The following is a 23,697-nucleotide window of genomic DNA, read 5'->3' on the forward strand; positions in this document are numbered from 1 at the left end:
GTGTGTGTGTGTGTGTGTGTGTGGTGTGTGCGTGTGTGTGTGTGTGTACCGAACGTATGTACATATTACATATATATATATATATATATATATATATATATATATCATATATTAATCCTGAGTGCTCCCCTAATGAAAGATGTTTAGTCCGCAACTGATGGTAGCAGGGGCGTCATTTGTGTTAGGAAGGGGGACCACTTGCCCCCTCGAGACACTTATGGTCCCTCCCAAGACTTGGTTTGCCAGGCCTAGCCTTTTGAAATAATAATAATAATATAATAATAATAATAATAATAATAATAATAAAATAAATAATAATAATAAGTAACTAAATACAGCTTTTAAATGGGTTCAAAATGAGCACAAATTTCAAAAAATTTCTCGGAGTAACTTACGGCGTGCCCTCTACCCCTAGCTGAAAGGGCTTGCTTCGCACGCCACCCCATCGATAACATAAATTCTAAACCCTTGCCGCTACTACCCCCGCCCCGAAAAATGTCTGAAATGACGCCACTGGATGGTAGGCGAATTAAACACTATCAAAATTTAATCACGTGATAAACTACATGTCCTAAGGGCTTTTCGCTGTTTAAGCTAGTCAGGCTTAAAATATCGTTTTCTTTTATGTAGGTCAAACTCTTTTAAAGAAAACCACCTTACAGATTTGTATCGTAATCTACATTGTGAATGTTGATGATTGGTACGTAATATTCTTTGTAATATTCATGCGTATATGTGTTTTCTTCTACATACCTCTTGTAGACTGTGCTTTAATATATCAGGAATAAATAGGATTTACCCTTTTACCCTCTATCAAAGAAGGCCGCGTGATTTGCAGGCCAATAACTTCGGTGTTCAGTTACTTTCTATCAACTGTTCATCGAGGAAATTTGCCCATTAATCTTGTTATGACCCTGTTTTTCTTCCTAGAACATTTTGCAAGGTCAGTATAGAATAAATTCGGAAATAAACGAAACACCAAAATATAAACTTGCAGGCACTGTCATTAAGAGTATTTTGATAGTATACTATACAAAGTCAGCATTATCATTTTCTTGCAAACCATCTTTTCACTTTAACAGGAAGTAGGTGAATTTTGACGTCAAAACTGTAGGTTCAATAGTGAAACAAATTCTCGGCGATTCTACGGTCATGACTTTTCATCTATTTGAATAGAAAAAGTTGTTTAATTTATATTTGTTGGGCCAATAAAGATTCCTGAAAATATCTAGTAGAAGTTGCGCTGAAGTAGATGCTTTATGACAAAAAACTATTAGAGTCCCTTACTTATGGATTTTATTTGCCTTCGGTTTTTTTTTTTTTTTTTTCATTCTTAACGACTCTTTGCTTATCTACTTAGTACGTGCTTATCCTTGATTAAACAATGAATTGTGTTCATTAAAGCCTTAATTCATTATTATTATTATTATTATTATTATTATTATTATTATTATTATTATTATTATTATTATTATTATTATTATTATTATAGTAACCAATCATAATTACATCTTTTCCCTAACAAGGTAGAGTTATCATTCAGAAAGCGACTTCCGCCTTGCAACACCGACCTCTGAATGCTCATCAGTACGCCGTATCTCTAAAATCCAGATAAGATATTTCCCTTATACCAAGAGACAACATCCCTGACTCATTCGTTGTTTCTTTGTTAAATACCATTCGTAATGTAAGCCGTCAGAGGTATCTATCAGGCTACTTTCGACGAGATGGAATTCTCTTCAATCTTTTGTATTCAGTGGGATCTTGGACAGATAAAAGACATTAAGTTTTGATCCAAAATGAGTATTTCCATTCCATATTTTACATTTCCTGACACCCAATAGTTAACTGTCGTATCAGGTTCGCTACACAGATTGGTCAAGCTAACTAACATTGATCCTAGTCAGGACTTGGAAAGGTGATCATTAAGGAACGACTGACGGCTGACAGTATTCCTTCGCTATAAACGCTGGTCTTCCGGTCGATAAAGTTGATTAGCTTTAGGTCAAGTCAATACCCGGATTAATTACGTGGAGCAAATTTGGTCTGTCCTCGAATGCAGGCAGCAACGTTCAGTCTTGTGAAAAGAAGGCAGAAGCAGTCTTGCTTAAAATTATTTTTCTTAGAACGAAATAAGGAAGAAGGAATGGGAACCTCAAAGACATTCCCATTCTCAGACGCACATTAAGAGGTTCCGTGCATTTCAATTTTGTCACAAAACGCAAAATGAACATTGGTCGGGTTTTCACTCTAGTAAAACTTTACCCAGAATGTTATTGTTGTAACATGTTTTTAGGTGTCGATTCGTTTGGTTTACACTATGCTGACAAGCCAGCAAGAGCTCTTGAATCAAATAAGGTTCAAAACATTCGAGGCTTTACGAGATGAGGAAATATGTACTCTCCCGCAAATGTCATTGCATTAACTGCCTTCAAATTAATAGTTTCACCGGGTTCCGGTAAAAAATGTGTTCCCGTTAATTGATCTCTTAATTAAAAACCCCATTAAAAATTTATACATTTTGCTATCATTAATACCTATTGTTTCCCTCCATATTTCAGCTGACATTATACCTAGATGTTAATAATCTCAAATTAAATATTTCTACTGTATTCCAGTAATATCTTTGTTTTCATTGATATTGCTGTTCACTTAAAAAAACAAAGGAATAAACAGTGTATCTGGTCAGCACAGCTTAACTTCATATCCCTCTATATTGACAGTAACAAAGAAACGGAACCGAATTATACTTGTGTATCCGAAAGTCATCATTTCTGGCTCTGGCGCTCCACATTATAAATTTTCGAATATATTTCCTTTGGCTTCAGTGCTTCGTGTGTCAGTCCAAAATCTTTCACAAAAAAAAATTGCTGTTCTTCATACACAGTATTAGTAAATTATGGAATAAAAGAGATTGTATTGCAATTAAAAACATTCTCAGACAGTAACTAAAAAACGAACAGCAGACAGTTTTGTCGGTTATTTTTCTTATTTAAAATAGTAGGTGATGCTCCAAACGGAAATTTGGAGAGCAAAGGACAACCATTTACACAGGACAAAAACGCGAGAACATGCTTTTAGAAGCACTTAAGAACTTAAGAAAGTACAGTCGGTATTAACAGCTCAAGGATAATGACTGAATTATGATGCCTGGCCTTGAGCCGAATAAGCCTCATTTATTCTGTTCGTGGCCAGGCAACATAATTCACTTTTGAGATTTATAAGCTACTCGTCTGATCAAATCCAGAGCAAAACTTTCCCGATAAAGGCTCAAAGAGAAAGGCTTGTATGCCAGCCTGGCAGGAGCTCTCTAGGTACCGTGATTAGAGGAGTAATCAGTAGGATAGAGATAACATAACATAAATACGAGACAATGATCTGAAGATCTGAAATAGAAAAAGTCTGAGGTAATCAAAAGAATTTTATGTAAAGAAAAGGTAAATTATATCAGATTCATGGTGTCAGGCTGTTTATTCTACACCATTGTTAAGAGAAAAGTGAGGTGCTTCAAATCCCCTTATATCAGTATGGATAGAACAGGGCCGCTCAATATGGTTTATATTGAAGACTGCTTTGGGTGAGAAGATACCAGAGTTTAGCTGCAAGAAGTAAGGGACTTGAAGAGGGAACATTATTCCCTGCTCTGTGAACAGAACCAGTCATAAAGCAAACACATTCTCGCAATCTGCCAATCCATCAACGGCGTAATCTTTTCTCTGCTCCTTCTTCCTTAGAAAGCGACTTTTTTAATCCATGCCAGATGGGGAGCGTGAAGGACGTTGGCGTAGATGCCGGGGAAGTCCTTGTTGCCGCAACCGTATCCCGTAGACACGATTCCACTGAGGAAGTATTTCCCGCCGTCTCCCCTGTAAGATAGCGGTCCGCCGGAGTCACCCTTCGGGAGCAAAGGATATGGAAATGAGATTATGGTCATGTTTTTCCTTTTTCTGCAGAATCCACGACTAAAAAGTTATCAATTGAAGGGTTAGGGTAACATCGGCTTTATATCACTATTCTGAAAATACTTGAAAATCAGATAAAATGAAAAAGGGTGATCTATGAAGATATAAACAGGAAAAGCTTCTTGAAACGATTATTGGGACAGATGACTTGACCCAACAGAAGACGTTGCAACGGTTTACTTTTCTACAGTAACGTTGTCCGTTGTACTTTTCAGTTGTAATTTCAGTTGTCCCTCCTTTATGTGATGGGTCTGTTTATATGAATTGCACCAATAAATTTCTATTTTATTCATAACATATGTCGTATATAATCAACAATGCTGAAGAAAAATTGTCGAAATATTAAATTTAAAATTAATTTTATTCAATTGGTTTATTTTTTGTTTACAAGTTTCTGTTATATAGACTTCGAGGAAGAGGGTGAATCATTACACCGTAATTGTTTAAAAATTAAAAGTAAAGCCAGCTTTTTTCTGCAGACAAGAAGAAAAGAGGCAAGAGAAGCGAGTCTTATTCTGTTCTTAAAATGGACAAAGGTTCTCACCTGACAAGCGTCTCGGCCTCCTTCCTCGTGCCCAGCGCAAACCGTCTCCTGCCCGATGCCTCTGGGCCAGTGGATTCTGGACTGCCTCAGGGTCGAGTAAGCATCCTGACAAGTGGAAATCGGAAACACGGTGACGTCTACCTCCTGCAGGGCTGGACTCGGCTTTCCGGCTGGGGAAGATCGCAATGTCATCACTCTAACAAATGCCAAGTGATGCTCAATGAGCAAAAGCTCTAACTGGCACAGGGACAATGTCATTTCTAGCAGCATATGTGACAGCAAAAAACAAACCATGCGTCGAGGCAGGATTATATTTGAGTATTCCATCTGAATATCATAATCAAATAAATAAACATATTTTATGGGTGTATTAGAGAGAGAGAGAGAGAGAGAGAGAGAGAGAGAGAGAGAGAGAGAGAGAGTGAGAGATTGTTACCGAATTCCGTGTCTCCCCATCCAGTTAGCTTCACGGTCTTTCCAGTCAGATCCTTCAGGCTTTCGTCTCCCCAAGGTAAGCACAGAGGAGCTATATATGTCTGTCATGGAGAGTAATAACTGAACAAATGACTGGACAAACAATGTGAAGATTAGAAACTAACGCATTTATAGAATGATAATGCGTGGATCCTGTATCTCCTAAACATGGACATGTTGATTTACCATTAACTATACGAATATATTAGAAATGAAGATAGATATCTACTTCAGATGCTTATTCGACGGATTTACGGACCTTTAAAATGACCTTCGTCTTGAGCTGCAACAGAGCGAGGTCATGGTAGGCGACTGGGAATGAGTAATTCGGGTGTCGGATCGTTTCCGAAATTTCAAAGTCCTCTTCGTTGGAATCGTCGCTTGTAGTTGCGTAGTTGTGTTCCCCGAGTCTAACTGTCGAGGGTAATCTGTTGAAAATAAAGCACTTCAGTAAATAGCCTTCGAAATGATGGAAAATATACATAACGTGTTCTCAGTGAACCTTTTATAAAGGCACCTAGCAATAAAGGTTAAAGGAAACAACGTCCGACAACCCAGCACAAACCGATGTATACAAGTTGAGATATTTACGGAATTAAATTATCACTAATGATAAAAGAATAATGGATTTATATAAAGTATGAAATTAAGAGTAAGCTATCTGCTTTATTTTGAAAAAAGAAAGGATCTTTATTCCGCGATTTTTTTTCTCTAAAAATATGCAAAGTCAATTTCATAAGCTCGTCTCTTAAGTTGGGTAATTTTGGAAGGCTGACATTTAAAGACAATTTTATACATTAAGAAAATAAAGGCAAAATCTATTGACTGACAGAAGTACAGTATTATCGCTGAATAACATGAATTATTGATGTTTCTAACTAAATACAGAAACGTAAAACATGGAGAACTTAAAACTGCTTTACAGCTGCAAAATACAGGTATGCCCTTGACTCTCATAATCGCAATAGTTAACATAAGGTTTCATCTCTAGTGTTTTGTTATGTCCTATCTTACACTTATATCTATATTTCATAATGATTTCTTTTGTTCTCTAAAATAATCGAGATGAGGCATCTTGAAAGCAGATGAAAAAAGAAATGGGAAAGTAAATCTGAACGAGAATGAGAAGGAAACAAAAAACTTTAGATAATGGAGTGCAATGCAATCAGTATTTCAACATGCAAAAGGAAAAACTGAACAATAAGGCAAGTGCATATGGATATACGCACACAAATATATACATACACAAGAAAATAAAAAAGAAAAAAGTACTTAGTGTCCAGGCAGTGAGCTGCGGTGAGAACCCATTGGTCGTTGATGAGAACGCCTCCACAGAACCAGTTGAATCCATCTGCTTCTTTAATCCCTAAGAGTGCCTGAGGGTATTGATACTGATCAGAAAATTTTTAAAACGCTAAACAATTGCTTATCATCCAGTAGTCAGAGATGTGAATATATTCATAAAAATGACTTTCTTGACCATTAGAAGCCACAGTAGTGTTAAATATATATTTATGTATAGGGTTAAAAATGACAAGGGTTCCTTAGTTCAATGACTTTCTTCTTCTAGGCATTGCCTTTGAGTGGCTAGTTTACTCTCGTTACAAAGTTAAGCAACTTAATCAACATTGCCATATCAGTAGCTGAGATTTTCAGACACTTTCTCAAGATGTGTGATCAAGACAAAATTCCTTCCTATGTTGCTTAATATGGGTGGATTTTCCAACGAAATCTTGTCTTACCTACCATCCAAGGCCATGCGTTTCTTCGCGATTCAAATCCTCCTACGACTGCTGGTTTATTTTCGGGCCGCCGGAGACCGGGAATGTCGAACACCTTGGCCCTCTTGAATCTATCGGAAGTAACTTTGACTGCACTTCGACCACATGCTGTACGGAAAATAATAGAAAAAAATTAGTATAATGAATAAGACTTTTATGAATCCATAGTCAATATGCCCACAAAAAATATACATGCACCCGCCCATAATATATATATATATATATATATAATATATATATATATATATATATATATATATATATGTTATGTATATTATGTATATATATAAGTATATATATAATATATATATATATATATTTATATTATATATGTATATATATATATATTATATATATACAAATATGTATGTATGTATGTATGTGTGTGCGTGTGTACGTAAATAGTCACATGAAAGGTGAAAAATTAAAGACCAGGTACCGAGTGCTTGTTTCATGCATTGCGTGCACGATAGCACTCGGTACTGGTCTTTAATTTTTTCAACTTTCATGTTGCTATCTATGTAATCTACGTACATATTTGTCACGTGCTGTTTGGTGACTTACTTGCTGATATATATATATAATTATATATATATATATATATATTATATATTATATTATATATAATTATATAGATTATATATAAATACTATATACTATATATAATCTATATATATAATTATTATATATATATATGTATAATATAATATATATATACAGTCTGTGTATGAAGTGCAAGACGCCTACTAAAGACTAGGAAATATAAACATTTACTATATTAGGTCTCGGAGTGCACATTTTATGCCCATTTCAGACAGAAGAGTGAAAAGTACTATAGTATCAGAATCAAAGGAGAGTACAATAAACAATAATAACTCATGTGAACTCATGTGTAAACGTAGTTATATTATGATGAATGCCTTATATTTTTCCAAACTATCATTTAAATATTTTTTGTCAAATTCATCGCATTATTCTATTCTTGGAGCTTCTAGTTACTGTCACCACTGTCATCTTTTGTAAGTGAGTAATGATTTTGTCTTTTAGTAGGTTTAGTTAATCCTTTGTAATCTTTTCTCCTTTCCTTGGCATGGAATTTCATAATTGTATCCTTCTTTTTGCCCGGATTTTGACCATTATCTTTAGAAATTTTTGGACAAGATATACAGCATGGGAATTGAGAAAAATGGAGATTTCAAGTTAAAAAAAATTAAAAACTATTGAGATTATTGCTTTATCTGACTCAAAAGTAAAGAAAACTTGTTCTAAATATTTAGCAGTTTATGAAACTGCTGGCAAAATTTCAAGTCTTTTTCACTCCCATGAGCCCTCACCTCTCTCTTTCTGTGAATGCTTTCAGTATTTTTTACTAGCTTCACTAGTTTCTCTTCACTCTCCCCAGTTAGTATTAGATCATCGTTCACACCCCATTTAGGATCTAATGTATAATCTCACACCTTTGCACAATCGCCTAGAAACTTTTCTCTGACTTCTTGCACCCCTGCAGAAATAATACACCTCAGTCTCTGAATGCCTTTATAGTAAAGTAATCAGTCTCCCTTCTGCATATTTTGGCTTACGCTTCAATTCTATGGTAAAATCGTTTGACAATTTTCAAAACTTATACTCTACACTTTGTATCCTAAGCAACCTCAAAATTATTTCCATATCAGTTTTGTTATATATTAACACTAGGACTAGGTATGTCACATACAGCATATTTCCTTCATTTACTATCCTTTCCAATGTTCTATAACAAAGGCTTAACAGCACGAATGCCACTAGTGGTGGTTTTCGCTTGCCTGGGGCGTAATCCTATAATTTACTTGTTGTTCTTGTTCTTGTTGGGGGTTAGGGAAGGTCTTTGAAAGAGCCTAAAAAGGTTGAGTTTTATTTATTAGAATAAAAATGTAAAAAATAAACAATGTACATTTCAAACAGTACAGAAAAATTATTTCTGATAAAATATAGCTATTCCTTTTCATTTTCGTTGGTGAAACAAGGTTCTATTTGACCGTAGATTTTAGCACGCTTTTATTTAAGTTAAGTTACGGATGTAATGTTTACAATTTATGCGTGAGGGGAAAATCTTGCACGCTTCCCGAGTAAGCAGGATGTCGGTTCAAGCCTTGTTCATTCTATAACCTTCTGACTGCTTCTTTGTTATCAGCAGCCACTTTCTGAACCATTCTAAAACTTAGACAGGACCTTTCCATCCTCGGTTCATTTAGCTTTGCATGACTTCTATCTTCTACATTCAACAAATCTCCAGAATTCTCACTCCATCGACCCACGACTGCTTCCACTTCAGAAAGACTCTCATTGAGTTTTCTTTTTTTTTTTCTTCTTTTTTTCTGAAGTCCACTTATTTATTAACCCTTTCTTCGAATTTACTTCGATGCAGAACAGTCTTTTATTCTCCTGAAAGGACTGCCTCACTTTCATTCCTCGATTTTTCGCTCGCATTTATCACTTGTTTTCTTGTCGGCTTCCCTACCTATCCTCATATTATATATATATTATATATATATATATATATATATATATATATATATATATATATATATATATATATATATTATCATTATATATATATGTATATATATATATATATATATATGTATACATATATATACTATAATATATATATATATATATATATATATTTATATCACCATCATTGTAAGGGAAAGACAACATTAGAAAATATGTGAACAGGTAAGCCATATCCACGATACGGCTTTTAAAAACATTGCAATTGCTATTGATACATACCAAAGTTTGAATATGAACTTGGAGGAGAAATGTCAAGGACGGGTGATGGAGATGGATCGGATCCTCCAGGTGTTGTCACTGTGTAGATGAAAATGATATCTTATAAATGCATGAATAATTTCTCCTCTGTACGCCTGCAAAATTCATTGATGTTATAAGTATACAGATTTTAGTTTATATTCTTGACGAGGAGAACGAATTTTATTTCATCATTCATTAAAACCATTCATTCTACTGCCCTTTTGAATGGAAGTTCAATCGACAGAATAAAAGAAGCCTTAATGAAAACAGTTAAACTATTGAGCAAAATATAAAACGAGAAATTCTAGTCTTGGAAAGAAAGCCTCCAATTATTCGAAGAACCTCACCTGCGTCGGGACAGCAGACGATCGGGGAAATCCCGTTGAACCCACAAATGGCTGGAGGGTTGGTTCTGAAAGTGTCTCGAATTCCTGGACATTTCAGAAATTCCTTACAGTGGCCCCGCCCTCCAGTCTTTGTGGTGCAGGAACTCCCTATGGATCCTTCTGTTTCAGGGGGGTCGAAGATGACATCTGGTTTAAAAGAAAGACAATTAATTTATGCATTCACTTTCCATTTCCGAGGTTTGTAAATGCATGCAAAAAATTACAATAAATCAATAGGTTTGACAGAAGATTATTGCCTTTTCATATAGCAAAGCATAAATAATGGTTATTTTTCAACTAAAACATTGCTAACATAAATAGAAATTGTTATTGGCTTAACTTCGTCGTATTTTATTAAAAAAAAAATCAAAAAACTGTGCATGTGTTATTTCAAAAATGTTAATGATGTATAATATACAATATTGACAGGAAAATTAACAACAAATAAATCCTCTATCCCTTAATAAATCACAAGTACGTGATTAAGATTTCTGAGAGAGAAAATCCTCACTTGTGCCTCATAGTGAGACATGTATTCCCATTAATCAACTCTGTCACTGAGCAGATTTTACGCAAGCCTCCATACTCTTATTCACACCAGAGACTTGGTAACTCCTTCTCTGTCTGCTACCTTTGCGGTCAAGCACCCAGCAGAGTGACCACCTACCTTTTCCTGACCTATCCGAGAACAGATTCACTCACTCCCAGAAAATCCTTTCCGTCCCAGATCATAATCCATGGGCTACTATATTTGTAGTCTTTTACATGTACTCATAATCTTCTGATACATTGAGAACTTCCCCAATAGACAGTCTCTTTTGTCCTTTCCAGTCCGTATACCTTAACTCTTTATATTTACTTTTGTTTCACTATGTGCCATAACGATCATCTATCTCTCTTGAATAACACCTTCCATCAGATATTTATTTTGTACAACATTATCTCATATTCAGTACACCAAGACAGTAAGAATGCCTTTTCTCTGTCCTCTGGCAACGTGAGTACATGCTACGGTGATGCAAACTTCAATGCTTTTGGTGACTCAGACTATACAGTTTTCAGCACACATATACACACACACATAAATGTCTTTAAAATTATGTGTATGAAAATACTATTATCCATCGTTACTACCTATTCCTTTGCTTGGTAATCCATCCAGCTATTCTATTTGAAAACAAAGTAATTCTGCATCTTTCCTATATCAACCTCTCACTGTTACTTTAAAAATGTCTTGGGCATTTACCCATTAGGATAAAGTTTTTTTATCTTCCACCCCGTCTCTACTAGGTAATACTGTTTTTATACCCCGGAGGTCTCTCTTTTTTTTCTTTTTTTTTCTTTTTTAGGAATGTACTGAATCAAAGGAGCTAGTCTGATCAATGAAGCCACGATTTTTCTCTAAAGACGGCTCTGCTTTCTCTCTCTCTCTCTCTCACACACACACACACATATAAACATACACAAACTTATAGCTATCGTTTATACAAATATGCCACCCCTCTCTCTGTCTGTCTGTTTCTCTTGTATAGCTGCCGTTTTATCCACTGCTCCACTGAGCTGAAGGACGCAGAATTTCCTCAATAATTAATAAGCCACTTTTATTTGTAGCATTCGCTAGGTTACCTCTTCCCACATTAATTATCCAAATATCAACCATTCTTGTTGGATTGCTGGCCCTCCTTTCTATTACAAAGCAATGAATGTTGTCCTTTTTTTTAGCCCCTCACATTTCCATCTTTTTTTTTTCTTTTTTTTTGGGGGGGGGCCATGATTACCTTTGTATGGCTTTCCATCGTAAATACAAGCTTTGAAAGAATGTTATCGCTATCCACAAATAATTCAGTATTCTTAATGGCAATAACGAACACAACCATCACAAGCACTTTGACTTTGTACTGACCTTGAGCGAGAATGATTCCCACAATAATCGACAATATAAGGTGCAAGTATAAGAACGGCGGCATAACTGACAAAACAACGCAAAAACAAGATCAAACTTCACTTTGATATAGGGTTCAGTAACACGTGTATCGTGGAAAACAATGCTCCCGCTCACTTGAACCCTCTTTTATATCAGACGCTTCAGCGCGAGTTGCCAGCGTTCATCAGCTCAACCTGTTTTACAAGCTATTTCCGAACGTTAAGATATGGCTGTTCATCCACTACCATGGAGGCTTGTATTCTCAGGTATAAAAAGCAGACACACTTGTTCATTAAAGATTGTTTATTCCAAATGATGCAACAGGCTTTAAAACTAATAAAGGCGACTTAAGGAAAGCTCAGCAAAATGAGAGATGTGTCAAAAACTCACAACGAATTCGAGAGGAACTTGAGCGCTGCATTGGACTCTGCGACCATTACTATTTACTAGATTTTAGTAGTGCGTCACAATACTCGCCAGGGCCAGAACTTACCATCTCGCGCTGTTTGAAAAAAACTCCACTGAGGCTGTACTGAGGCCTATGTATTCATAATGAGGATAACGTTATTACGTAAAAATGTAATTCCTCGAGTTTTCTTTTATTATGGTGAGGTAAGTTAATCAAAAGAGCATGTTTATTTGATGCACTCAGAAGTTATTTCCTTAAATTTGGGGTTATGAGTTTGGTGCTCTCACTCTCTCTGTATACAAACACACACACACGCGCGCATGCATATATATATATATATATATTATATATATATGTGTGTGTGTGTGTGTGTGTGTGTGTGTGTGTGCATGTGTGCGCGCGCACGCGTGTATATATTATTATACTATATATATACTAAATAACTATATATATCTATATATATTATTATTATATATATATATATACATATATATTATAAACGGTATTATTTTAACATATATAGGGAATATGCATGCATGCGCGTATACAGTTATGCATAAACACGCGAATTTATATTACAAATGATATGTATACATGTATGCATGTGAATGTGTCTCTATTCAGAATGAAAGAGCACCAAAACTCACAAATTTAGTTACAGCAATATGAAAATACCCTCTGAGTACTTAAGACAACTCTGGTCTTTGGGTAGTTTACCTCAACATTTATATAAAATATATATATATATATATATATATATATATATATATATAATGCATATATATGTGTGTATATGCGCGCACGTGTGTGTACTGTATGAGTATATGTGTGTTTGTGTAGAAGGGTGTATTTACTAAGTAATGTGATAACGGAATACGAATGTTGCCGTAATCTCACTGTAAACTATAATTTAATCTGCTCTCTCTCTCTCTCTCTCTCAACGACTCCGTCCTATAAAACCGCAATTTTTCAATGTTATCTCCATTTTAAGCATTAACGGTCTTTCCGCTAGTTCGGTAACGCAGCCTTTAGTTTGCTGTATTCCATCCATACTGTATGTATTATTCAACACTGCAGGTCATTCTCCTGACGTCAGCGCATAACACGAAGAGTTGTTGGTGGTTTTGTAACTGACCGCACGAAGGCAATTCATTTCTTTTTTTCGAACTTAGTATTTCCTAGTGTTTGTATGTAAGTAATAATAATAAATTTACTTCAACACACAAGGTCATATACATGGAATATACAAAGTATAGACAATAACATACACAATCCAGATGCATGGGATAACATGATAAAAAATGATTAATCGGAAATATCCTTACAGTTGCTGAAGTAGTATAATAGATAGTAATCATAATAATGGTAATAATAGTAATCATTGAGAATAGTAAAAAGTAAAAAAATAAAAAAAAATATAACAATTCGTGAACAGATTGTTTATAACTGAATTCCAGCTAGGCGTATGTTCGAACACAGTTTTATCTGCATAGTCATATTCGTTCGTTGTACAACACCATGTCTCTTCATATTGATAAAATTATATTGAAAAATTTTCACACTTCGCTTCTGGATAATTCAGGTGCGTCTTGACAAGGAACAGACCAATTAGGTAATCTTGTAGTAAATACAGGTAATGAAGAAGTATTTATATTTTTTATAAAACGGGGCTCGGCCCAGAATGGTTTGACAGCTTAAAAACAGCTTAATCAGTTCTAAAGAGTTATGCCGTCAACAGACATTGTGTTAAAGGGTACAAAAACAAGCTCTTAAATAGTGGAAAGGCATAAAAATTAGTTCAGAATATGCCAAAACTTGTCGCGGGCTAGAGAGCAAAAGGTATAGAAATTTTGTATTTTACAACAATGTTCACTGATCATATAAGTGAAAGGTCAACTCGATGTGTACCATATTAAGAAAGTAGTTGTGTTTATAAGAATAATTTCTGCGTGATCATTGCATTCAAGACTCGGTATTATTTCTTCTATGTCTTATGTAACGACAGACATTAAAGGATGATGACGGATGCATATTTTATGCGATGACCTGAAGGACTCTAACCAAAGATAGTAAAGAGGGCGTTTGCCTCGGTTTAAATGGTTCGTACGATGTTTCCTCTGCTCCATTCAGTTGCCGTGTACTTGTACATCTGTTAGATTTGCATTTAATGTCAATCTAATCGATTTACGTAAGATATTGGAAGAACGAAAAACTTGAAGGGAAATTTGATTTCAGCATGGGAATAATCATCAGGTGCACAGAACGGATATGAGAGAGCCTTAGTAATAATCAATTTAACAGAAGATTAGGCAGCGGATGCTCACCTGTTCACGTTAATTAAAGAAAAAACCTCTCGCTTTACACTTATGTCTCTAATATATAATGAAATATCGAGTTGAACAGCACATCACACTGGAAAATTCTGGTTTGGACATTTTCCTTTGTTATTTTTTTTTATGGACAATATCTCAAGGCTAACGATTTTAAGTGGAACCAGTAGCGGACATTCCCATAATACGACAAAATGATGCTTCTTTAAATATATACAAATATCTTCGTTCTAGGCATTAATGATGAACTTGAAAGTGATTACATTAAATACACGATTTTTTTACTGTTTTATGTGTAGCAGGTAAGCTTTTTTAAGTTATTATTTTGTTTAAGAAATAAATCTATGATGATAATGGCATCGGCAACTCAACTCCAGTGAGGCTACACGGTCTGTCTAAAGGCGTATGTTGCGAACCTCTCCCAAGGGATTTTGGCCCCGACAGCCCTTCGGTTTAGTGACTACTGATCAAACCAGACAATTTGACTTGAAAACCCCAAAAGGACATTATACTAGCAATCTACAAGTATGATGACGTCACGGAACTCCACGCGCTGGAAAACCGGGTAGGCTGTGAAAGTTAATTACGGCCAGAGAGGAGTCGCTCTTTTCCTACTTTCATTAGGGGGAATTATGATGGCTTCTTAAACAAAAGAACATATAATTTTAAGTAGGTAATATTTAGTATATAAATCAGTGATACAATATAAGTAATATACATATCGTTACTTTAAATTATTTTTCTATATAGGGTTCTCGTAGCGTGTGTGAGAGAGAGAGAGAGAGAGAGAGAGACTTGAAGTGCAGTTGAAGACCCAATCACTATTGTAATCAGATTCATGCAGATAAATGCTGAAGCAAATTCAGGGTCGAATTATGTCTTCTATGTAGGAATACTATTTGCAACCGTCCTCTAGGCAAAGAGTTGAAAGCGAAAATGTCCGGATTTGTTTTCTAAGGCGAAAACTTCCGAGCCAATTCGAAGATAAATCAGTCATTTACGTGACTGAGAAATTATGAACATTATATTAACAGGATGCTATTATTACTACTACCACTACTACTAACACTAATACTACTACTACTACTACTACTGCTAATACCAACTCTCGCGTTAACATTTAATGAAAATAATGATAACCATTATTCTCATTACAGAAGAAGATTTCAACGAAAAATTACTCATAGAATCATATATTTTTTTAATAAAGGGCTTCGATGTGTCTTCTGCAATGTTGAACTCAACTAAATTAATAAATGAATATATGAATATACAGAGAGATAAATAAAGTAAATTAACGTAATAAACAAATAACCCAGTAAATAGGTAAACAAACAGATGAATAAATAAACAATTTGTTGTGTTTCATCCACAGTATCAGTCATTGAGGAATAAACAGACTTTACCAGGATTAAAAATATTCTCAGAGTAACTGAAATATGAATTGAAGATAGGCTGGTCGATATTTTCCATAACAGCATATATTCGGCCACTCACTCCCAGTATTTGGGACACTGAAAATCACAGTCGATGGCCTTTTGAGCTCACCTTGAGAAATAATCACTAACAGCCTCTTCACGCCCTTGTGCGAGGGCAAAAAATTCGGACCATTACACTGCCTGATTCGATGACCATAACACAATGTTCCCGATGGCATCCAGATCCGCGTCTGGAGTAAGGGCATTCCATTTGGCGTCAGAGTACCGAGCGTCCAGTGTACGTTGCAACGCCGGCACACAGTTGAGTCTAATATGCAGGACGACATCCTGCGGCGGGAACTTGTTGAGGTGGATCCAACACATCATCAAACATCTCCAGGACCTGAACTCTGCTGAGGACACCACAGCATTACATTTCTCAGGGGCAGCAGAGACAGGGACTTTGCCGGCACATGATCCAGTACCGAGAAGAGCATCCTGAAGGGAACGGATGGCACATTGCTGGTCTGCAATTAACGTCTGTGCTTGCATCACAGCCCGTGACAAGGCTGTGGCATTGCAGGAGAGCCACGCCTCGCCATGGCCTGGGCTGGTCGGTGTATCAGGGGCATGACTTGGTTCGAAACTCACTGCACCATATTAGGTTTGCAATGAGATGACGTCTTGGTGACAGGACTTTATTGTACGAGACCAGAGAGCCGGCCGACTTGCAAACGCATTGCGGGTTAATGCTCGGCAGTGCATTACAGACATATCGTACAATATATATATATACACACACACAAGTAGCCTTGGCCTATATTGGAGTCAATATTTCAAACGCCATTTTTGATCTATACATTAAAATAATTTACGTACAAAGGACTCTGAAAAACGTAACCTAACCATATGAATCAACTCCAATTTGTTTTCAGAAGGCAAGCATCAACGATTTCTATACCTTCGATAAATTCCTTTCTGCTAGTATTAAAATAAAACGAATTCATTAATTTATCCTATGTTAGGTAAAGCATAGGATGCGAAGGAGTCATCAACGTGATGTCATCAACATGTCTTTTCCAAACAATAACCTTGCTGGCGGGCGAAAAAGCCTTTCTGCTTCACTACTGTACCAGACAAACATTGACCATTGAAGTTAATTTGAAACCATTTATTTCTAAGCAGTGGTTCAGTAGTGTGTTGTTGTAGGATGAACAAATATGTGGGATAAGGGAAGCCTAGTATCCTGGCATCGTATTCCCAGTAAAACTGACAAGGAAAGGAGAAATAGTGGCTGACAGCCACTAACTGTCCAACTCCTGCAAGGATTAAAGAGAATAAGATGAAAGAGAGCAGTGGGACAAAGCACTTTGTAACCTGGACTACATTGCTCAGTAAATGAGTAATATTATTACCAAGTTCAAATGTCCCACACAATATCCCCGCCATGTCTACACTACCATTAAAAGTTCTTCTAACAACTGCCGAGCGCTACGTTCCAATAATATTTTCCCGCCGCTACCAACACATGAACAGAGGTTTTCGTCCATATGTATCTAATTCGTCCTATTTTTCGATTGGAAATTTATTTTCATGAAATAATATAATCTCATGCAAAATATTAAAGGATAAAAGCATTTTTCTATTGAAATATTCAGATTTACATATTTTCGTTGCTATCGTTTCAGAAGACTGCTCAAAATGTACGTGATTTCACTACATAGAAAATTTAAAACTTTACTACTCCACCGCATTCCCATATTATTATTTATTTTACCCATATACCAACAATAAATCCATAAAATTATGATTCCATGTTTTTACAGTAAAAAATAACGATAGACTTCACAAGAACAACAGTTGGGATTCACAGAAAATGGATCCAGATAAAGGACGAATTTCAGATTATTCCACTATTAACAGTGCAGTGACAGACAACTTGCTCTCGCGTGAAAGTTGTTTGAAACCACTAGATTCTAAACCTTTTTTGGAAAGCAAATTAATATTTATCTTATATTTAAATAATTATTGTTGCCATGAAATGTTTTTCTTTCTTATGGTAAGTGAAGTTAACAGACTGAAAAGCTTAAAACATAAGCAACTTTGAGAGTTTGTTTTCACATTTTGAGAAACTAATACAGCACTGCACGATAATACATATAAAATGTTAAAAGTAAGAAAGAAATCTTACCCTGCTATACATGTACAGTGTGCACAAAACACTTGACAAAGTTGAATTGGGTAGAATGTCATGTGCCATGTTCGCTTTTGCCCACCAGGTGGCCGTGACTTCGCACGCGCCAGATAGTCTTCATTTGTTTGCAAACCTAATCTCTCATATACATGCCTTTTGTAAATATCCATAAAAAGTTGAATGCTAAAAAACTTTTTAAAATATTAATTTTTTCCAAATTACCTTTCACAGACTGCCGATATTTAGTGGACAGTACAGTATAATACTCGCCACAGTTAATATTGTTTAAAATATCTAATGAAAAGGTAACATATATGAGATATTGCATGCTCAATGTAAGTGAATTAGTTCGATCATAAATGTAATATCAAGAGTTCTTTCTCTCTCTCAGATGGGTTTCAGAATCATCATTTATTTATATTTAAATCTGAACCTCACCCGAGGTATCAGGGTAATTAGAATGGCGAAAAAGTATAAAGTTGCTAATAATCAAATAAAATTCAGCTTAAACAAATCTTGCTTAAAGGGTGTTTTTCCTTAAGTTAAGTATATCTTAGTTTAACCAGACCACTGAGCTTATTAACAGCTCTCCTATTGTGGGGATCCTAACCACCCTATATCGAGAAATGAATTTCTATCACCAGAAATAAATTCCTCTGATTCCGCGTTGGCAGAGCATGGAATCGAACTTCGGACCACCGGAGTGGTAGCAGAGCTCGAAAACCACTCGTCCAGCGTAGAACTTCGATATTTCTCCTTACTACCATAGGTTCAATGAGGGGACAGATAGCCACTGAAGCTCTGTGGGTTGTATGGAATCACACAAAATTATTGTTCATTATAATATACAGTAAACTTAGCAAAATACATATAGTCTTCTTAACCTGTAGGGCGAAAGGAAGTACGAGGTTAAACTATATCATGTATACAAGGGATTTGCTCTGCAAAGCAAAATCATTGCATGAGAATATGAAAGCACACAGAGGAAGATAAAAAAAAAATAGACTCAGAGGAAGTAATACAACAAACATTCTGTTACTTTAAGTCAGCGGTTCCCAATTACTTTTGGCCATTACCCCACTTTTTCCAAAATCCTGACTAGCAGCAAGCTCGTTAACGACCCCCACACCATATTTATTATTTTGTACATGATTAATGTTTTATATTCATTTAAATTAGGTTTTAAACTTTTAATGTAAAATTTGTAAATGCTTTCTACAATTTTTACGATTTATCATTTGGAGCATTATCTATAATTTTAAAATCTTTTATATTTATTTTATGGTCGTTTTTTTTTTTACAGTGTTCCATAGGTGCTGAATAATGGAACACTGTAAAACCCATATTTACCTTTTTGGTTAAAAATAGCAATGGATTCTTTGCATAATAATGGGTCCGTCTTCCTCTGACCTCGGATCGGATATAAAAAAAAAAAAACCGTTACATGCGGCAGCCCTCCCCCCTACCCTCCCAATCTCCACCCTCCTCTTAGGTGTCAACCAATTGCCGGTGAGAGACACTGGACGTTCGCTCAGATTTAAATTTTTAATCTTTTTTTAACAATACATATGTGTAATATTATATTATTATATATATATATACTATATATATATTATAATTATTACTATTATAATATATTACAGCACCTGTCAAAATGAAAACTGTCATTAGCCCCATCAAATGCGAAATTACTCCCAGGGGGGTAATTTACCCATATTTGGGATTAAGTGATAAACTGTGAGAAAAAATGAAATCTGGGCCTATAAATAAAAGGAAGGACAAGTTACAGACAGACATACAATGTGATTTCACCCTTCAGGATACTAGGGAACCAGCTGCTGATAACAAGTCTAGAAAAACCAGAAGAAATTTAACATTTAAAACAGCATTTTTTCCGAAATTTCCCTTGACTTATGATGCAAATTTTATATATATATATATATATATATATATATATATATATATATATATATATATAGGATTAAGCTACAAGTGTCCTTTAATATCTAATTCGCTCTCTGTGGTTAAAGGCGCTTCACGATACGTCCTGATTTCTTAGTTCCTAGGTTCGGGCCCGGGAGCCGAAGAAATTATTATCAACTAGAAAAATTTCCCCTTAACATATATGGAAATATATTAATTACGAGGTAGAGCAAAATAGATATGAAAGGACATTTGTAGCTTAATGCGTATATATGAATCACGGTGATGTGATCAGACTCTCTCTCTCTCTCGCTCTCTCTCTCTCTCCGCTCTCTCTCTCTCTCTCTGTATATATATATATATATATATATATATATATATATATATGATATATATATATATCACAATGACAGCGGGCAGACAAGCCATACATTAACAGGGGTTCCAGCAAGACAACAGCTCACATGATCAATTTATTAAGAGACGTTTCGTCCCCAAAACATTGGCACATCATCAGTCTGGAATAAAATTTATTCTTTCAAAAAACATAAAGCTAAAGTAAAAAGTACAATCCAAAAATATGTATTATTCGCAAAAGCTTACAAGTATTATAAAACTACTTATCAGTTCAGTGAAGGAAGAGCAGAATGACTAGAAACGTGAGGACCGACCGAACTACACTTCAGGCCAACACACACACACACACACACACATATATATATACATATATATATATATATATATATATATATATATAGATAGATAGATAGATAGATATATATATACATATATATAAGTATATATATGTGTGTGTAGATGCATATGTGATAGTGATTGTCTCTTTCCTATATGGGGATGAATACATCTCATTCAGTTTGTAAGTATGCACAAAAGTACATAATACCCATGCACAGTTGGAGTGAACAGTATACTTATTTTTTCCGAACCATCTATAATACAAGAAGTGTCACGTAATACAACACAAATCCTCCCCATCTTTCAATGACATGACACCGCAATCTTCCCTTTACATCTTCCTTAGAAAGCGACTTTTTTAATCCATGCCAAATGGGGAGCGTGAAGGACGTTGGCGTAGATGCCGGGGAAGTCCTTGTTGCCGCAACCGTATCCCGTAGACACGATTCCACTGAGGAAGTATTTCTCCTCGTCTCCCTGATAAGTCAGTGGTCCGCCGGAGTCACCCTTCGGGAGCAGCGGAAATTGAAATGAGATTATGGGAATTATCTTCTTTTTTCGTTTCTTTAAATTTTACCAATAAAAAGTCACAGATACATTAATTGTAAAGTGGAACAAGAGTGATCACTGCTTATATCAACAACTCATGAAAAAAAAAAACAAAAAGAACTTGGAAAAATAATCATACATAAAATTAAAAAGGGGTGTTCTAATAACAGGACATTTGCAGCGGTCTACTTCCTGAAGTGACGTCACCTTTTGTATTTCTCATTTGTAATTTTAATTACCCTCTCCTTTAGCTGTTGGGGTTCGTTTACCTGAATTACAGCAATTCATTTCCTCTCCATTTACTAATTTTAGTTATTATCTATTCCAGAGTTTTTCTCAATTAATGAACAATGCTGAAGAGAAAATGTATGAATATTCAAATGGAAACTAAGCCATTTCTTCCATTGGTTTAGTTTTATTAACAAGATTTTGTCTTTCAGAGTTCAAGAAGATAGTGTATCGTTACGCCATAGCTATATAAAAGTGAACTCAACTTTCTTTAAGTTCTTTAGATATCTATAGACAAGAAAAAAGAGGGAAGAGGAGAGAGAAAAGACTTATTCTCTTCCAACAACAGACAAAAGTTCTCACCTGACAAGCGTCTCGGCCTCCTTGCTCGTGCCCAGCGCAAACCGTCTCCTGCCCGATGCCTCTGGGCCAGTGGACTCTGGACTGCCTCAGGGTTGAGTAGGCATTTTGACAGGTGGAAATCGGGAACATAGTGACGTCTACCTCCTGCAGGGCTGGACTCGGCCTTCCAGCTGGGGAAGATCGCAATGGCATCACTCTAACAAATATCAAGTGATCCACAAGGAGCAAAAGTCCTCACTGTCACAATAACAATTTCATGTATGATAACAAGAAACAAAACATATTTTGAGGCGGAATTACTTAATAGTACATAAAGAAATTTTCCAATATTACGGGCACATATATTTCTGTATTGTATGGGGATATGGGAGAGAGAGAGAGAGAGAGAGAGAGAGCAATAGTTACCGAACTGAGTGTCTCCCCATCCAGTTAGTTTCACGGTCCTTCCTGTCAGATTCCTCAAGATTTCGGCTCCCCAAGGTAAGCACACGGGAGATATATATCTCTGTAGAGAGGAATAATAAATTCGTGAGTGGTGACTGCGATCACATAAGTAAACTGAATTATGGCATAATCATATCAATAATCACTACAAAATAGTTCGTTGATGTTCCTACATCGTATAGGTAAATGGACTCTATACCTATACATATACATGTAGATGTATGTATACGTCAAGTATCCCCCAAAAAATCAGGATGTTTATCTGGTTGTCTACCATATGCTTATACTGACCTTCAGAATGACCTTAGTCGAGAGCTGCAGCAGAGCAAGGTCATGGTAGGCGACAGGGAATGAATAATTTGGGTGCCGAACAAGTTGCGAAATTTCGAAGTCCTCTACATTTGCATCGTCATTCTCACTTTCGTAGTTGTGTTCACCAAGCCTGACTGTGGTAGGTACCCTGTTGAAGATCAAGTGAAATCCTATTTTAACATTTCTTAGAGGCTTAAGTGAATATGAAGGTTAACGGAAGGTCAAGGCCATGGATCAAACAGTTCTTGCTTGGAATATATCACCTTACCTTTTTTTATTCGATTTTTCATACTTTATGTTTCCAAATAGATATGACGCATTTAGCAATACTTGTTGAAATCCAGAAGACTAGTCATTTGCGTATATATAGTCATAATTCAGAAATGGCCATACAGAACGCTTGGAGTCAGAATTACGAAGCTAGATATTATTGATATCATAAGGACTTCTTCATGCATTATTTATCCGAGTAAAGGGCGACTTTCTTGCAATTCTTCTGAAAGCACGTCAACGAACATTGTAGTTCTCTTAATAAGTCCACCTGTGTGGCTCATCAAACTAACGCTGACCAGTAGTAGCGAGGTTTTTCATAGAGACCCATGATAAAGGACAAGCTACATACATGTCATTACTTTGATGAGACGTGGAACGTGAATGAGCATGATATTTCAAAGATATTTCCAGGTTAACGGTCACTATATATCATTATTTAGGTAGCACTTAGCTTCCCCCACACAAATTATCATAGTATCAATCAAGCTATCAACAAACCAAAATAAAAATGGTATTCGTTCAATACGCTTTATCTAGAGCACCAATCATTAAAAAATAACCGAGACAGCTGAAACATCTCTAATGCAAGACCTATATAAAGTGTTGAAGTGGGGAAAACAAGAAGACTGAGGGATCTGCATGTTACACTAGCGACTCTAAAAAGAGACTTTCCAGTGCAATAAGCTAAGGT

General features: G+C 35.7%; 2 protein-coding genes across 3 annotated transcripts in view; both read right to left on the minus strand.

The window, feature by feature from the left end:
- Window positions 1-3,452: 3,452 nt before the first annotated feature.
- LOC135198594 (trypsin-like) lies at window positions 3,453-12,302 on the minus strand. 2 transcript variants are annotated; one of them, XM_064226325.1, is made up of 9 exons: window positions 12,258-12,302; window positions 9,905-10,090; window positions 9,537-9,614; window positions 6,727-6,869; window positions 6,253-6,356; window positions 5,240-5,408; window positions 4,943-5,042; window positions 4,507-4,676; window positions 3,453-3,895 (listed from the first exon to the last, which is right to left on the minus strand). In XM_064226325.1, the coding sequence occupies exons 1-9, from the start codon at window positions 12,286-12,288 to the stop codon at window positions 3,731-3,733; spliced, it is 1,146 nt and encodes a 381-aa protein (XP_064082395.1). In that variant the 5' UTR covers window positions 12,289-12,302; the 3' UTR covers window positions 3,453-3,730. The 2 variants fall into 2 exon arrangements, with proteins under 2 accessions (XP_064082395.1, XP_064082393.1); XM_064226323.1 differs by lacking the exon at window positions 12,258-12,302 and adding an exon at window positions 11,847-12,003.
- Window positions 12,303-20,601: 8,299 nt separating this feature from the next.
- Window positions 20,602-23,697, minus strand: part of LOC135198238 (trypsin-like) — a 58,853-nt gene continuing 55,757 nt past the window's right edge. The window contains exons 5-8 of the mRNA XM_064225810.1: window positions 22,713-22,881; window positions 22,383-22,482; window positions 21,978-22,147; window positions 20,602-21,344 (exon numbers count right to left, since the gene is read on the minus strand). Coding sequence (XP_064081880.1) covers window positions 21,180-21,344; window positions 21,978-22,147; window positions 22,383-22,482; window positions 22,713-22,881 — 604 coding nt within the window. The 3' untranslated portion in view covers window positions 20,602-21,179. The remainder of the gene's footprint in view (window positions 21,345-21,977; window positions 22,148-22,382; window positions 22,483-22,712; window positions 22,882-23,697) is intronic.

This window comes from Macrobrachium nipponense, chromosome 22 (assembly GCF_015104395.2).
Source record: "Macrobrachium nipponense isolate FS-2020 chromosome 22, ASM1510439v2, whole genome shotgun sequence".
Taxonomy (NCBI): domain Eukaryota; kingdom Metazoa; phylum Arthropoda; class Malacostraca; order Decapoda; family Palaemonidae; genus Macrobrachium; species Macrobrachium nipponense.